The sequence below is a fragment of the Hyperoodon ampullatus genome, assembly GCF_949752795.1.
Source record: "Hyperoodon ampullatus genome assembly, contig: scaffold_264, whole genome shotgun sequence".
NCBI lineage: Eukaryota > Metazoa > Chordata > Mammalia > Artiodactyla > Ziphiidae > Hyperoodon > Hyperoodon ampullatus.
The window spans coordinates 238,386-254,436 of record NW_027640654.1 but is presented as its reverse complement, the minus strand read 5'-3'; the positions used below and the strand labels follow the sequence as shown (position 1 = coordinate 254,436).

General features: G+C 51.8%; 1 protein-coding gene and 1 pseudogene across 2 annotated transcripts; both read left to right on the top strand.

Annotated features, from left to right (window-relative positions):
* Positions 1–7,798: 7,798 nt before the first annotated feature.
* On the top strand, positions 7,799–9,462 carry LOC307070078 (putative ATP-dependent RNA helicase DDX28; annotated as a pseudogene). Its single transcript has one exon. The product of its transcript is annotated as a putative ATP-dependent RNA helicase DDX28 (transcript).
* Positions 9,463–12,325: 2,863 nt separating this feature from the next.
* On the top strand, positions 12,326–13,782 carry LOC307070079 (DPEP2 neighbor protein-like; the record flags this gene model as incomplete). The annotated part of the gene is made up of 2 exons (XM_079728679.1): positions 12,326–12,392; positions 13,520–13,782. The coding sequence occupies 2 exons, from the start codon at positions 12,326–12,328 to the stop codon at positions 13,780–13,782; spliced, it is 330 nt and encodes a 109-aa protein (XP_079584805.1).
* Positions 13,783–16,051: the final 2,269 nt, after the last annotated feature.

Genomic DNA, 16,051 nt, shown 5'->3' with positions numbered 1-16,051 from the left:
CGTGCCCACCGCACTGTGGTCCTCATGGCCTTGACCATAGCCTCAGGTGTGCTGGCCCAACTGGTATCTCCCCTCTCCCAGGGTCTGCTTCCTGGGCGCTCCTGTCTGTTTGACCCTACTCTAGGTCATCATATTTGTCTAAAACACCATACAGAGCTCATCTGCCCAGCATCTGTGCCCATCCAGTGCCAGCAGACCAGACCCACGGCCTCTGAGCAGACTCTTAGCAAGGTCTGGGCTGGGCTGACCATCTTCTCTGCCTGCAGTTGGGTCTGGGCATGCAGGGGGTTCAACCCAGTTCTTAAAAAGCTTTTCTTCTCTTTATAAATGGAGGCAAAATATGCTTTCAGTGAAAGGCATACATGTTAACAGTACAACTCAATGACTTTTGATGAATAGTCGAGGCACTTTTGGGGTCTTCCTCTGAAGGATGAAGAGCAGGAGTAAATCATTTACTCTCTCCAAGTCTCCATTTTCCATATCTGACCAGGGCTGGGGTTCAGTGGACCCTGGACACATAGGGCTTTAGTTCTGACTCAGGACCAGGGAACAGGTCTGAGGGCCAAGACCTGGCTGGCTGGTGGCCACAGAGGTTCCCAAATTGGCTGGAGGACGTGTCCATATACCCGGTACTGATAGAGGAGTTGCTGGGGCGTGGCTGGAGTGAGGAAAAGCTCTGGGGTGTGCTTCGAGGAAACGTGTGGTGGGTCTTCAGAGAGGTGGAACAGGTGTGCTGGGCTGGGCAAAAGAGTAGCTCTGAGCAGGTGGTCTGAGCAGGTGTCCGCGGGGGTGCTGTGAGAGGTGCTGCCCGCTGACTGCCGCCTCCAGGTACGGGAGGAGGACGAGGGACAGAGTTGCTTGGAGGATGAGTTCCCAGATGAGCAGCGGGGCAGCTCTTGCCACTCCGTTCTCCCACGTCTGCATCAGAGAGTGGATCTGGCTCCAGACCAGAAACTAACCAGAGCTGCGGTTCATGGGAATCTCATGTTGTCACCTAAGTGGTCATTCTCAAAATCTTGCCCCCACATGGGCCCAGGCCTCACAGTTATTGCCGCCTTCCCAGTCCTCATTGTTTGGCTCTGGTGATCCAGTTAATCCTGCCAGATGTCACTTTGGCAGCCACAGATACCCCACAAAGTTTCCTTGCATACGAGCACAAACATTTCCTGAAAATAAATGTTTTAGAAATGGAATCAGCACGAGTGTCCATCTCTGTGCTGGGGTCTGTGGTGCAGGCTCCCGATACTGGGGTTTGGTGGAGGACCCTGAAGTTTAGACACCAGATACTCAAGGAAGACCTGTTGGCAGTGGCCTGAGGAAACCCAGGTTGCTTGGCTCAGCACTGGAATAAGACAGTGGGTGGCTCTGGCTGCGGGAGGGTGGACCTTACTCAGTTCCCTCTATGTAGCTCACCTCCATCCACATCCTGAGCCACTGAGTACCACCTGGGGATCTTTCAGGGAATTCTGGTTCAGATGCCCAAGAAGAGAACATGCCTAGATCACAAATGATCTTTGTACCTATTTGGACAGAGCCCAGAATCTCAGGCTACTTAATGAGCCATGGACCTCCAAGGGCTAGACTACTCCGGATGTGGGCACACCTCCTCCCCTGTTCCTCAGGGACTTCCTCTCTAGTTGGTTCAGGCTACTTAGGCAACCACCAGATCTTCCGCCAGTACATTAATGATAATAGCAACTGCACTAATTATAGCCAAAATTGAGTTAATACATTGAGTTAATAATGAGAGGTAGGGCATCCCTGGGGGCGCAGTGCTAAAGAATCCACCTGCCAATACAGGGGACACAGGCTCGAGCCCTGCTCCAGGAAGATCCAACATGCCGAGGAGCAACTATGCCCGTGCGCCACAACTACTGAGACTGCACTCTAGAGCCCGTGCGCCACAACTACTGAGGCCACGAGCTGCAACGACTGAGCTCACGTGCCACATCTACTGAAGCCCACATGCCTAGAGCCGGTGTTCTTCAACAACAGAAGCCACCACAATGAGAAGCCTGTGCACCGCAACAAAGAGGAGCCCCCACCCACCGCAACTAGAGGAAGCCCAGGTACAGCAACGAATACCCAACACAGCCAAAAATAAACTAATAAATAAATAAATAAAATGAAATAAGAAAAAAAGATACAATACAGTATTGTTAACCATAGTTGCCATGCTGTACATTACATCCCAGAATGTATTTGTCTTGTAACTGGAAGTGTGTATCCTCTGACCACCCTCACCCATTTCCCCCCCACCTCATCCCCATAGGTTAAAATTTTAAATAGAGAAGCCCAGATAAGCTTCAATGAGAAGATGACATCTGAGCAGAGATTTGAGTTAGCCAAGTTGGTATCTAGTGGAAGAGTGCACAGGAGAGGAAAGGGCCAGTGCAAAGACCCTGGGGCAGGAGCTTGTCTGCTGTGTTAGAAGAAAAGGAAGGAGGCCACTGTGGTTCCAGCACAGAAAGGAGAAGAGGGTAATGGAAGTCAGATACACAATGGATGGAGAGCAGTAAGCAGATAGGACACAGCGGTCAGACCCCGAATGGCCTTGTAGGACGCTCTGCGGGCTGTGTTAGCTCTTCACGATAGGAGCCAGTGAAGGGTTTTAAGGAGAGGAGAGGCATGACTGATCACACTCCCCATGATCACGGTGACTGCTGTATGAAAAACAGACTGTGGGGGCCACGGTAGACACAGGCAGATCAGTTAGAAGGCTCTTCAGTCACCCATGTCAGAGATGATGGTGGCTCAGGACGGAGAGATAGTAGGGGGGGTGGTGAGAAGTGGTCACATTCTGAAAATATTTTGAAGGTAGACCAACGGGAGTAAAACGAAGAAAATCAAAATCCCATGTCCCAGAGATAACTGTTAATTTATTTATTCTAAGCAAACATGGTCCCCTTTAAAAAACACAAAGCTTGCCAAGGATACTCTTCTCAGAGGTACTAACTTTTTACTCCTCAGCCTACTCCAGCATGGCCTCCCCCTCTGCCACTCTCCCAAAACTGCTCTGGTTAAAGTCACCAATTACCTCGAAGTGGCTCAACTGACGAGACACTGACCTGTCCTCAATCTTGTTCTGCTAGCAGCATGTGGCATGGTGGAGCCTCCCCTCTTCCTTGATCTCTCTCCTCCCTGGGTTCGTTGACCGCACACTCTCCCAGTTTCTCTCTACCCCTGGTTTTCAGTCTCTTTTGCTGGTTTCACCTCCTCCCCTCATATGTTGAGGTTGCTCCTCAGTCGTGGGCCCTCTTCCCTTCTAATTTCACACATCCTCCCTCACAAATTTATTCACTCCCATGGTTTAAAATATCGGCCATGATCATCTCCAAAGGCATCCCAACCTCACACCAACTGCACAAAACACATCCCCACTCGGATGTGTTAAGGGCATCTCCTACTCCACATGTAGAAAACAAAGCCTTGCTCTCCCCTCATAAGCCTTGTCCTCTGTCTCCAATTATTTTTTCAACAGACACTTACTGAACCCCTAAGATACGCCAAGCACTGGTAGGCACTAGAGATAAAATGATGAGGCAGGAGGGAAAGGTTCAATAGAACAGAGGGTTATAGAAAGGGAACTTACAAATATGTGTGAAATTAAAAGGGTGCATGGTGCTATCAAGGAGCAGTTACGTAAGGCTGTGGGAGTCTAGCTCAGCAGGGAATAGACTGATGGGGGTTGAGGAGGGCCTTCCTTAAGAAATAATCTCTGGGGACTTCCCTGGTCGCGCAGTGGTTCAGAATCCACCTGCCAGCACTATTTACAATAGCCAGGTCATGGAGGCAACCTAAGTGTCCATCGACAGACGAATAGATAAAGAAGATGTGGCACATATATACAATGGAATATTACTCAGCCATAAAAAGAAATGAAATTGAGTTACTTGTAGCGAGGTGGATAGACCTAGAGTCTGTCATACACAGTGAAGTAAGACAGAAAGAGAAAAACAAATACCGTACGCTAACACATATATATGGAATCTAAAAACATAAAATGGTTCTGATGAACCTAGGGGCAGGACAGGAATAAAGACGCAGATGTAGAGAATGGACTTGAGGACACGGCGAGGGGGAAGGGTAAGCTGCGACGAAATAAGAGAGTAGCACTGACATATATACAATACCAAATGTAAGATAGCTAGCTAGTGGGAAGCAGCTGCGTAGCACAGGGAGATCAGTTCAGTGCCTTGCAACCACCTAGAGGGGTGGGATCAGGAGAGTGGGAGGGAGACGCAAGAGGGAGGGAATATGGGGATATACGTATGCATATAGCTGATTCACTTTGTTATACAGCAGAAACTAACACACCATTGTAAAGGAATTATACTCCAACAAATATGTTAAAAACAAAAACAAAAACAAAAACAAGAATCAGCCTGCCAATGCAGGGGACACAGGTTTGCTCCCTGGTCCGGGAGGATCCCACATGCCTGCGAGCAACTAAGCCCGTGAGCCACCACTACTGAGCCCATGCGCCACAACTTCTGAAGCCCGCCCGCATAGATCCCGTGCTCCGCAACAAGAGAAGCCACTGCAGTGAGAAGCCCGTGCACCGCAACGAAGAGTAGCTCCTGCTCGCCGCAATGACAGAAAGCCCACACTCGGCAACAGAGCCCCAACGCAACCAAAAATTAATTAATTAATTAAAACGTATATTTTTTAAAAACAAAAAATCTCTGCTGGGAATTGCCCGGTGGTCTAGTGGTTAGGACCCTGTGCCTCCAGTTCAGGGGGCCTGGGGAACTAAGATCCTGCAAGCTGGCATCGCAGCCCAAATAAAAAATGAAATAAAATAAAATGTATTAAAATTAAAAAAGAACGAATCTCTGATTCAGGGTCTACAGGGTGAGAAGGTGTTTATCAGGCCAATATGTGAGGAGAAAATTTTCCCCATTTCAGTAAGTAGCACCTCCATTTACCAAATTAAATATCCTTAACCCACATTCCCCACATCCAATTCATCAGTTGCTCCTATTCGCCTCCAAGCCATCACTAACCTTCCAAATATGACTCTAACCTGCCTGCTTTACTCCATCTCCAAGGCCACCACTGTGCACAAAGCCAGTCTCCTAACGAGTCTCCCCAAATCTTCTCCTGCCCCCTCCTATCCATTCTCTTACAATAGACAGTATGGTGTCTGAAAAAGGCATCTCTGCTAACACCATTTCTCTATTTACACCCTGCAATGGCTTCCCACCAAGTTTAGGATAAATCCCAAACAGATGATGGACTGGAGGTTGAAAGACCAGAAGGAGGTAGGGTGTTAGGTTAGAAAGAGGGATAAAGGGTCTAGGCAAACAGCAAAAAGGGCTGAAAAGAAAATGATCGGCACTTGTACAACAGTCCTGATGCAGGCAGGAGAATGCAGGAATAGCGAAGGAATACCAATAGCCACTTTTTATTTCTGCAATGCCTTTGCAATTCCCAAAGTGCTTCACTTATGACTGTGATTCTCAAACCTAGCTGTACATTAGAATCATCTGGGGAGATTTTTAAAACTACCAATGGCCAGGCCTCTCCCCAAGCCAATTAAATCAGAATATACAGTTCACTAGGGCAGGAATTTTGTCTTGTTTCGTTCACTGTCCATATGAAAAGTACCTGGCACATACATGGTGCTCAGAAAATATTTACTGAATGAATAAATGAAGGAAGGAATGTACCACTATCACCTGAGATCCAAGGAAGAATTCTTTTCAAAACTTAGGGAGTAACCAGGCAACGTCAGTTACCATGGCAGTCCTGGGAAAAACATTACCAAGTGACACTAACACTCTCAGGGGGCCTACATTTGTTTCCACAATAAGTAAACCTTTCTCATTTCTAAAGTACTATACTGTGAAATATGCATCTCAGTCACAACTAGAGGTTACTCAATGTCTGCTGTGATCGGAGGAAAAGAGAAGGGCCTTACACAGTACCTAAAGCAATGACAAGAAGAAACTAGGGGCCACGGGCAGAGACAGGCAGGCTTAGATAGGCTCCCATCTCTATGACATTCTGAGGAGATTCACGTTGTAAGGGCTCGAGCACGAGAAAGCAGCCACTAACCAGCTACCCTGTCTCAAATATTTGGAGAAAGTCAATGCAAATACATATCTATGTATTATTCTTTTCTGATCATTCTTTCAGTGAATCCCTTCTGTCTTTGTGCAAAGCGATTCTTTGTTTTGTACCTGAAAGATGAGTGGCCCATGTAAATGGATGAAACATGTCACAGCAGACATCCAAGGAGCTCTTCAGCTAATGAACGAGGAGCTCCGAGTTCTGGGAAAGAATCGTAAAAGTAGTGTAGAATCATATCTTAGAGCATCCTTTATATCAACTCCCCTCTATCATACCACCAATCAGTGGTCATCAGCCTATACATGAACTTTGCAGTGACAGAAAACCCAGCACTCTCTAGACAGATCTAGGCATTTCTAGTTGCTACAGCAGTCTATATCAAATTCAGTATCTGACTACCTGTCACGCATCAGCCCCAGTCTGCCTTCTGCAATGGTACACCCCATGGCACACCTCATCTCTTTTCCATCTGGCACATTTCCCAAACACATGAGGTCAATTTTGTTCTTCCTAAAGCGCTCTTCTCCCACGTCACCCTCCCAAATCACTCCTTCCTGTGTTTATGACTTTGAGCAGCCCCCAAGGTTTTCTCATCCCAAGGACATGACAAGCAATGGCATCAGTGTGCCTGCTACAGATTCTGGGAAAGGGGCAGGGCCACACAAGAGGCTGGCAAATGTGACTGACAACCTGAAGTGAGAGTACATGTGACAGCCTCAGCCTCTCTTCAGTCCTCAGCCTCTATCCAAGGTTTCTCCATAGCACGCTGTGGACGTTTTGGGCCAGACAATTCTTTTGGGGTGGTGGGGAGGGCTGTCCTATGCCTTGTACGTTATTTAGCAGCATCGTGGCCCCTACCCACTAGATGACTGCAGCACCACGCCCCCCACCCCGGATGTGACAAAGAAAAACGTCTCCAGCCATTGTCAAACGTCCTGCAGGAAGGGTGAGGACAAATTCACCCTCACTCAAGAGCCACTGCTCTATCCAATGACTCTGTTCACCCATGAGGACTCAAAACTCTCTCCTCTGCAGGCTTAACAGGTAACTCTCCAGAAAGGGGAGACAACGGAGGGGAGAATGAACCTCAGCTGAAAATAAAAGGGAAAATTACCAAGAGATGAGTTCTCTAGACTGAAGAGAAGATACGCTGAAGGCCATCAGCTTGCCCTCGGGGCCCTCAACTCTCTGGGGAGCTCTAAGGGAAGGGTGAGCCTGGACCTATGACTCCGGACTCCTGGTCTCAGCCCCCAGGCCTGACCATTCACTCAGACTCTCAATAAATACTTGTATTAAAAGACCATACACAGGGACCACATCTGGGAAAACATCACCGCACCCTCATAAGTTACAGGGGGAGACCTGAACTGGCCAAGCCATGACAGGAGCTGTGAGGGCGACCAAAGAGCACTGCAGGGATTGGACATCGGATCGCCAGAAGCCCTCCGCCCTCCTGGTTCGTAATGCCAGGTCCCCATCGCCGCGTATCGCCGGACCCCGGTCCTGCCTCCATCGCGCACCCTTCCCCAAGGTTGGCCAGGGTTTGGAGTCACCATCCCCTTTTCGGACCTACTGACCTCGCCGCTGCTGAGCTCTACAGATCACGCTCCTTCCACAGTTCGCCAGTGCCGCGGGCCTCACTGAGCCACGCCAGCCACCGTCCGCGAGGCCTTGGCGCGCCCGTGATGTCACTGTCGTGTGCCTCTTCCACAGCAAGCGAAGTATGGCTCTGGCACGCCGGCTGCGGCTGTGGTCGCTCGCGGCTCGGTTGCTTCTGGCGCCTCCCGGGGACCTGACAGTCCGTGGTCCCAACGAGCCCCTGCCCGTGGTGCACATCCCGCAAGCTCTACAGCGGCAGCAGGAAGAGCGGCAGAGCGGGCAGCGGGGCCCCCGCGGCCGGTGCTGGCGTGACCTGGGCCACTGCTGGCGCGACCTGGGCCACTGCTGTTGTCAGCGCAGCGACCGGAGTAGAACCACCTGGCACACCTCACGCTGGGCGCTTGGAACCCGCGCCACTCGCTTCGCACGGCTGGAGGAATCGGCGCACCCACGCGGACCATTTCGCCATCGAGCGTGCGCAACATGAGGCTCCAGTGCTGCGGAACCTCTCGCCCAAGGGCAGCTGCACCTAACTCGGTCTGGAGCTCCGCGTTCTGAGCGCACTACAAGAGGCTGCTCCCGAAGTTGTTCAGCCCACAACCGTGCAGTGGAGTACCATCCCCCCACTGCTTTGCGGCCGCCACATCCTCTGCGCCGCAGAAACCGGCAGTGGCAAATCTCTCAGCTACATGCTACCTCTCCTTCAACGGCTCTTGGGCCAGCCAGGCCTGGACCCCTGTCGTATCCCTGCTCCTCGAGGCCTGGTTCTTGTGCCTTCTCGAGAATTAGCCGAACTGGTGCGGGCCGTGGCCCAGCCCTTGGGCAGCTCCTTGGACCTCCAGGTGCGGGAGTTAGGGGGAGGCCATGGCATGAGGAGGATCAGGCTGCAACTGTCCAAACAACCTCCAGCAGATATTCTGGTGGCCACTCCGGGGGCTCTGTGGAAGGCCCTGAAAACTCAACTGATCAGCCTGGAGCCGCTCTCCTTCTTGGTGTTGGATCATGCAGACACGCTGTTGGATGAAAGCTTCCTGGAACTGGTGGATTACATCTTGGAGGGGAGCCATATAGCAGAAGGCCCAGCTGACTTAAAAGACCCTTCAATCCGAAAGGTCACTTAGTGCTGGTGGGGCCCACATTTCCCGAAGCTGTAGGCCAGCTGCTGAGTAAAGTTGCCAGCTTAGACTCTCTAACCACCGTTACCAGTGACAAGCTGCACTGCATCATGCCTCATGTCAGACAGACACTCATGAGGCCGAAGGGAACAGAGAAGGTGACTGGGTTGGTGCAGATCCTCAGGCAGCATGACAGAGCATATAGGACTGGCCCCGCAGGAACTGTTCTGGTGTTCTGTAATTGCTCCAGAACTGTGAACTGGCTGGGGTATATATTCTGGATGACCACAAAATCCAACATTTAAGACTGCAGGGACAGATGCCTGCCTCAATGAAAGCAGGCATCTTCCAGTCCTTCCAGAAGGGCTCCCGAGGCATTCTTCTCTGCACAGACATCGCCTCTCGGGGCCTGGACAGCACCCAGGTGGCGCTAGTCATCAATTATGATTTCCCTCCTACCCAGCAAGACTACATCCACAGAGCAGGGAGGGTGGGCCGGGTGGGGAGCGAGGTGCCAGGCACCGTCGTCAGCTTTGTGACCCATTCCAGGGACGTGAGCCTGGCTCAGAAGATTGAACTGGCAGCTTGCCAGAGGAGAAGCCTTCCAGGACTGGGGTCCTCAGTGAGAGAGCCTTTGCACCAGCAAACCTTATTGCAGCAGGCTTATATATGATGCCATAACAGGGACCTTTCCCTCTGTGCTGGATGGGTGAGCACACTTGTCAGTAGGGTGCTCTGGGCTGCCTAGTCACCTTCTGAAGACCCGGGCTGCTGTCTGGCTTCAAAAGGTAAGTTGCTGGCCAACACTGGAGGGTGAACTACTGAGCTCGGCTCTCTGTAGTCTTTCACGTGGAGAATAATGTCGATCTTGGCTCTGTATTGTCATGGTTTCTAACAATAAGCTATGTTTCATGGGTGCCCCTTAATAACAGTTTCCACTGGGGCAGACTTCAGTAGACTCTGAGAAGATTCACACTCCAAACTACCACACTTAGGACGAAGGCTCTTTCAATTGATGTTTTAGTTTAAATTTTGTTTCCTGCCCCCAGACATCCATTAAGCCCCCAGGAGAAGGAAAAGGGGATGTGACTAGCAATAAAGAGAAATTTTCTTCACAACAATGGCCATGGCAAGCTTAGGCACTTTTGGTGAAATCTCTCTGGGAAGGTCTGGCAGAGGAATAAAAGGCAAACTGACACAGAAATATTGCTTGGTGTGCATTTCCAGGCTCTGCCTTCTTTCTCATCTCTTGGTGGCAGGTGGAGGAAGAGAAGAAAAGGTTAAACTTTTTTATAAACCAGCAGAATAAGCTTATAACATCCGCTCACTATCTCTGCATAGGTTCTAGTCTCTGCAGCATTATATAAGCTTTGCCCAAAGTAACGAACTGTTGAAAGTCAAATGTAATACTTCACCAAACAACTTAAAAATGCTTGCGCACTGGAAAGGGTTAAGTTGCAGAGAATACAAATGGACCCAGAGCAACCTTTGCCGAAAGAGAATATTGTGCTAAATGTACAGTCATAGCTCTATTCCATATGAAGAAACAGTCAGAAGGATAAAAGAACTTGGTCAAAATCACACAAGTCAGTAGGAAAGAATCTGGTTTGTCTGTCCTCAGGGTTGTGTTCTTTAACCACCAGGCTAGCTTTTCTCAAATCTGATTCATGCATAGAATAACTATACGCCTCTGCTTGCCTTGAATATTCCCTGTTTATACATATGCCTGCTGCAGTTTTTAATATTGCCCACTTTGACTCCCAAAAGCAACCGAGAATACACAATAATTTGGTCTCTCTATCCATGGACCGCTGTGGTGGGACTGCCCAGGAAGCTTATGAAAAGTGCAGCTTCCTGAGCCCTACTCCAGGTCTAGATAAGTGTTCTGAGGGTTGGCTCAAGACTCCAGGTACAAGGCCTTTTAAGTGGTTTGGGGGAACCCCCAGGTGATTCTCTCTCTTAAGTTCATAAACCGTTTATTCTGCCTCCCCCGGATGCCCAGCCAGGTCCTGTTCAGGTAGGAGTCCCCACACCACATCAGAGGGATGCTCCCAGCCAGGTAATCTCCGGAGCCTTGGAGATTCTGAATGGTCTCCTGCTGGCCCACCTGCCGTGACAAACCTCCGCCAGAGCGAGCATTCCCCTTCACATTTACCTTCTACCACTCCCAAAGGCAGTCTGCTCCAGTGAGGCCCGACTTCGTCTGTCCTAACGGGCACCCAATGATTCAAGCAGTTTAGGGACAGAAGGTGCTGTGGTTCTCAACCAGGGTGGCCCAACCTCTAAAAGGGTAGTCCAAGCAGTCTCTACCTCCTGGGCACATCCCCTCTGCAACAGCCCCAGTAAACGAAGGTCCCATCTTTGCTTTTTCAAGGTCGGCAACAGGGAGTCCCCTCCTAAAGAAGGTTCTCTCTCATTGCCACACTATCAAAAGCTGCCCCAAATGTGGTTCCTTCCTGTGGGCCTGATCAGGCTAAGGGCAGAGTTGTCTCTTTCCTTCTCTGAGTCGGACCAAGTTGTCTTACTAACCCCTCTTCACAGTGTTGACCGTGATTTTCACGGGGGCTGCTGCTGAGCCTTTATCTCATCCTTTCATGGTGGAGAGAGAGAGGATGATAATGACTTTTACTTCTAGGGGAGAGGGGAGTGGAATGATTACGTTGTCAGTTTGTATTATGTCCTTTTGTCATGAACTTGTTTTCAATTTCATATTACAATGGGCCCACCATTCCCACTTTGTGAGGTCATTCAGCAGCCTCATTTTGCACCTTTAACATCTCTCTCAGTATCACTTGGAAATATTTGCAATGGCATGAGCTTGTCCTCACATTCCTATCAGCTGTAAATCCGGAGCCCCAACATGAACGTAACCATTGAGCAGAACCCCTCTCCACTAGCTGTGTAACACTGGGTAGGCCCCTTAACATCTTGGTTTTCTTAAGCCCTCAGGTGTAAAAATGTGAGGGTTCTATGAATTTATATTTGGGGCAGGACAAGGTCGAGAAGAGTGTGTCTTTGCTTGTATTCTTCCAAACTGGAATGTCTTCCCTCTCTTCCCCATGGGTCCAAATCTCACTTGTCCTTCAGGCCCACTGCCAAGGAGCCTTCCCTGATTCCCCAGTCCACACAATTCTCTGCCTCTTAGGGTCAGTGCCATACAACCTAGCTGTCTCTTAACGTTAATCTTGCCCCTCAAGCCAATTTCAGGATGTGGGTCTCTCTTGCCCTCCTGTACCAGCCCACCTGCACGCCCCACGTGGGGTGTCTACTAGACTAGGGCATGGGCGGGGAGGCCCAGGTGTGAGGGGCCAGGCAGAGTACCTCTGCCTCCACCCTGCTCTCCTCCACAAAACTGCCCCTCCTCCTGAAGCCTGACCCGCAAGTCACAGGCTCCTTATTATGACCTCACTGGGTAGTGATGACCTCACAGGCCTTCTCACAGTTTCCATGGCAGCGTAACTATGGAAACGTGCTGACATCAGAGAAACTTCCCTACCAGTTCTCCACCAGATACCAATCTCTTTGGTTGTCTGAGAATGTCTGACCGGATCATCTATATTTACTCAGACCTGTGCTCTGTTCCCTGGCTGGGCAGTGCAGCAGGTACACCGAGACCGGGCATCTGTAGAAGAGGCATGGTGTACACACAACCTCACCTGGCTGCCACATGTTCCTGTGGGGCTTGCCCACTACGTAAACCTCAGCACTTTCCCAGCTGTAAGTAATACCAGTGACCTGGGACACCGTCAGGGTCCCACAGTGCTCACTGCTGAGGACAAGTGAAAGGTCATCCCTGAACTAGTGTGCAGGAAGCTTCTGATCTTTATAAATATAGCCTTCCGCTTTGGGCTACAGGATGCTTCCATTCAGACCCGTTCCTGATTGGCCTCTTAGCAAAAGGCAAGTGCATTTTTGTTGGCAGATGGTAAACGGAGCAGTTTGAGGAAGAGGGCCACTCTTGAACCGCACCTTCAAACCCAGGCACCTCTGTGCTGTCATGTATACATCTATATCGGTCCCCTCAGACACATCCCATACTGAGCTGCTGAGTACTAGGGGAGAGGGTGGTGCCATATTCATGGGAAGACCGGAAGAACCAAGGGGGGTGATGAAGTGCTAGTGAGACTGGAGGGCTGAGCAGATGGTGTCCCAGGAGGCTGGGTGGATGTGAGCCTACACTTGGGACCCAGAACCCGGTTCTGAGTCTCCTGATCACTCTGCCTCAGTATTTGGCCTTGTTCTAATCTAGATAAAAGTATCAGAGGGCTAGAGTTCAGTGTGGTTGCAACAGGCAGTATAAGTGGGGCCCAAGAGGGGTTGCCAAAGTGGGAGGGGCCCTTAACCAATTTATATTAGATTATCTTTTTCCAAAACTTGAAAGACGTTTCCATTAAAGCCTCAGAAGTGACACACTGCAAGAAATGTTTTCTCTGTTGTGGAAGGGAGAGATGGAGAGGATCATGATTGCAATTTCTTTCGGGTTCTACTGTTTCCCCTGGCAACGGTGAAGAGACTACCTCACCTGATGCAGCCGTAGGCTCTAGGAATTGCTTTTGCAGCCAGTGTCCCTTCTCTAGGGACTCATAGAGGTGATGGGCCAAGTCTGTGTTTTGGATGTCAAGTAGATTAAAGGTCTTGAGCCAGAAACTGGGAGAGACATGAGAGAGGGAAATTCTGGCAGGAGACTGTGTACAGCAGAAGTGACTGATCAGTTCTGATTTTCTTTGCAGCAGCTGTGGCTCCCGTTTCTCCTCCTACACCCGGTCACTACCAGGTCCTCAACCGAGGGTGTGGAGAAACACAGGGGGTCTGGCATGGGGAGACATACTGCCTGGTTGGTGGCTACCGGGCCTACGGGGATGCTCCTTTGGCCACGCCAGCAAAGGCGGAAGCCGAGAAGCCAGTCCCCAGACGTGCTCCCGAGAGAAAGCACGCTCTGGAAGAGCCGGACGAAGATGTCGGTTGCTCCAGACCCAAAATCCGGCGATTGTAGCATGGTGCCAGGAGGCGGACTCCACAGAATCTTGCTGGCTGAACCATTCTGAAGACAGGGCAATGGTTTAACTGCCTAAGGCAGCGAACGCCTCTTCCTGCAGTGACCCCTCCCGCCCACCCCCCACTGCCCACTACCACAGATTAGAACCTGCGTCGTTCTGTCTGAGCCTTCCTCAGCCAGGAGCCTCCCTGCACACTAAATGGCCATAAGCCAGGAGCCTCAGAAAGTGAGGTTTGAAATGAGGGTCTGCCCTGAACATCCCAGGGCAGAAGCTGGCCTGGAAGAAAACCTGGCATTCCTCTGCTCAATCCTCATGGGCCCCTTTGTGAGCTGAAGAAAGTGAAGTCTGCACTCTGCGAGCCGAGGAGGTTGCAGGAGCAGATACAGGGTGCAGAGAAGCCTTAGCAGTCTACCACATGGGCTCCTGCCCTGAGCCATTGTCAGCGGCCACCACCACAAACCAGGGGGGAGCTGGGCTTTTTGAAACTGAAAGCAGCAATCTGTGGCTTCCCAAAGAGCCTCCTGCCTGGGGTCTCAGGAGGCAGGACAGAGAGGCCCAGGAAGCCTTGCTCCCTTAAGCGAGAACAGGATGGAGAGTCAAGCAGCACGCATCCCGCCCCGAGGTTCACATGCTCCTTTATTGCCAGGCCTTTCCGTCCCCAGTGGGGTCCCTTACTGCTCAATAAAATGCTTTTCTGTAACAGATTTCTAGGGTCGCCAGTGCTCAGACTTAGGTCACTACCTCTGTGCTAGGCACTCCTGCCACCTGGGAAAGATTCCAAAGGTGGAACAGCTCCAGGGGGTGCCAGGGATCAGAGCAAAAACTTGAGAGGCTGGGGATACAGGAGTTTGGGCACAGTCGCTAAATCATCTCAGTGGTTGAGCTGCTGTGAGAAGGCACATCCCCAGTGTGTGTGTGTGTGTGTTGGGGGAGGGGGTCCCTAGAGGAGGCAGCTAGCAGGAGGGCCTGAGGCTGGAAATGGGGAATGGCGTGCGGCCTCTGAGCAAGCACAGGCACTTAGCCCTTGAGGTTTCTGGGAAAGCTAGAGCCACAAGGGCCACGAGATAAGGCAAGTGTAGCAGCAGAACCCAGGTGCCAGGTCTTTCTTCAGAACCTACACTTCTCCACGAGGCCGGGCCTTCCACGCTGAGGTAGGAGGGATCCCGGCCAGAAGGTCAGCCAGCAGCTCTGGGACAAAGGTTGCTGCGGCGGGGGCTCTTCTGCCACGGAAGCGACTTCATTTCCTTCCACACAAATAGCCTACTGACTGGGTTCCTGCTCTGTTGAGTAAAAGGGTCGTTGACTCTCCCCAGAAGGTTGTTCAGTTCACCTCCCAAAAGTCCCTCTATTCAGGCCCTGGGGAGGTGTAGCAACTCCTGAGGGCGCTCTCCTGGGGCTGGCTGACAGAAGTGGGGGAGGCTCCTGATAGTGCCCAGGTGCTGGTTCAAGTCCCCAGAGAATGGTCATGCAGGTTGGGGAGTCAAGTAGGAGGAGAGAGAAGGTCGGGGGCAGAAGGCCCCCTCCTGAATCCACAGCTCACAAGGTTACCCCCCCATTTCCAGAAACTATCTCTTCCCCCACACCAGCCCCCATGGCCCAGTACCGGGAAACCGGGAGCCCAGAGCACTTGTGGCCACAGAGACCCTCGCACGCAGCCCTCGGGGTGGGCGGGGCCGGCTGCAGGCAGATGGGGACAAGGTGTGCTCCCGGGAGGCCACGGGCTGCAGGTGGTCCTCTGAGAGAAGCACCCCAGCTTGGACAGGAAGGTTAGAGGCGGGGGAGAGCAACCTAGGGCGCCCCCTCGGTGCAGTGGGTGTGGGAAGAGGGGCGGGGGCGGAGGGAACCCGCGATGGGAGGCGAGTGGGCTCTCAGCAGAGGCCAGCTTAGCCCACGGGAGCTGCCTCTGAGCAGGGGGCGGGAGGGCAGTGCCGCCCTGTGGCTGCCGGGCTTCCCGGATCGCAGCTCTCCGCACACGGGTCGCAGGGTCCTGTGACTCTGTATCCCCTCCCTCACCCCGCCCCCTCGCGAGGCCGCGCCGCTGGGTGGCCTGTGTCGACGGGCAGAACCCCATCGCCCGCCCCTCTCAGACCCGCCTCTGCCCGCCTGCCTTGCCCTGCGCAGCTTGCGGTCCGGGGGCCTCGAAGGTCCCCGTGCACGCAGCCAGCGGCCTCTGCTGTGCCTGCTGCTCCTGCTGGGTCTGCTGCTGTGATCGATAACCCTCGTGCAGACCACGCTGGGCACCTCCAGCACCCCAAGTCCGCGGGA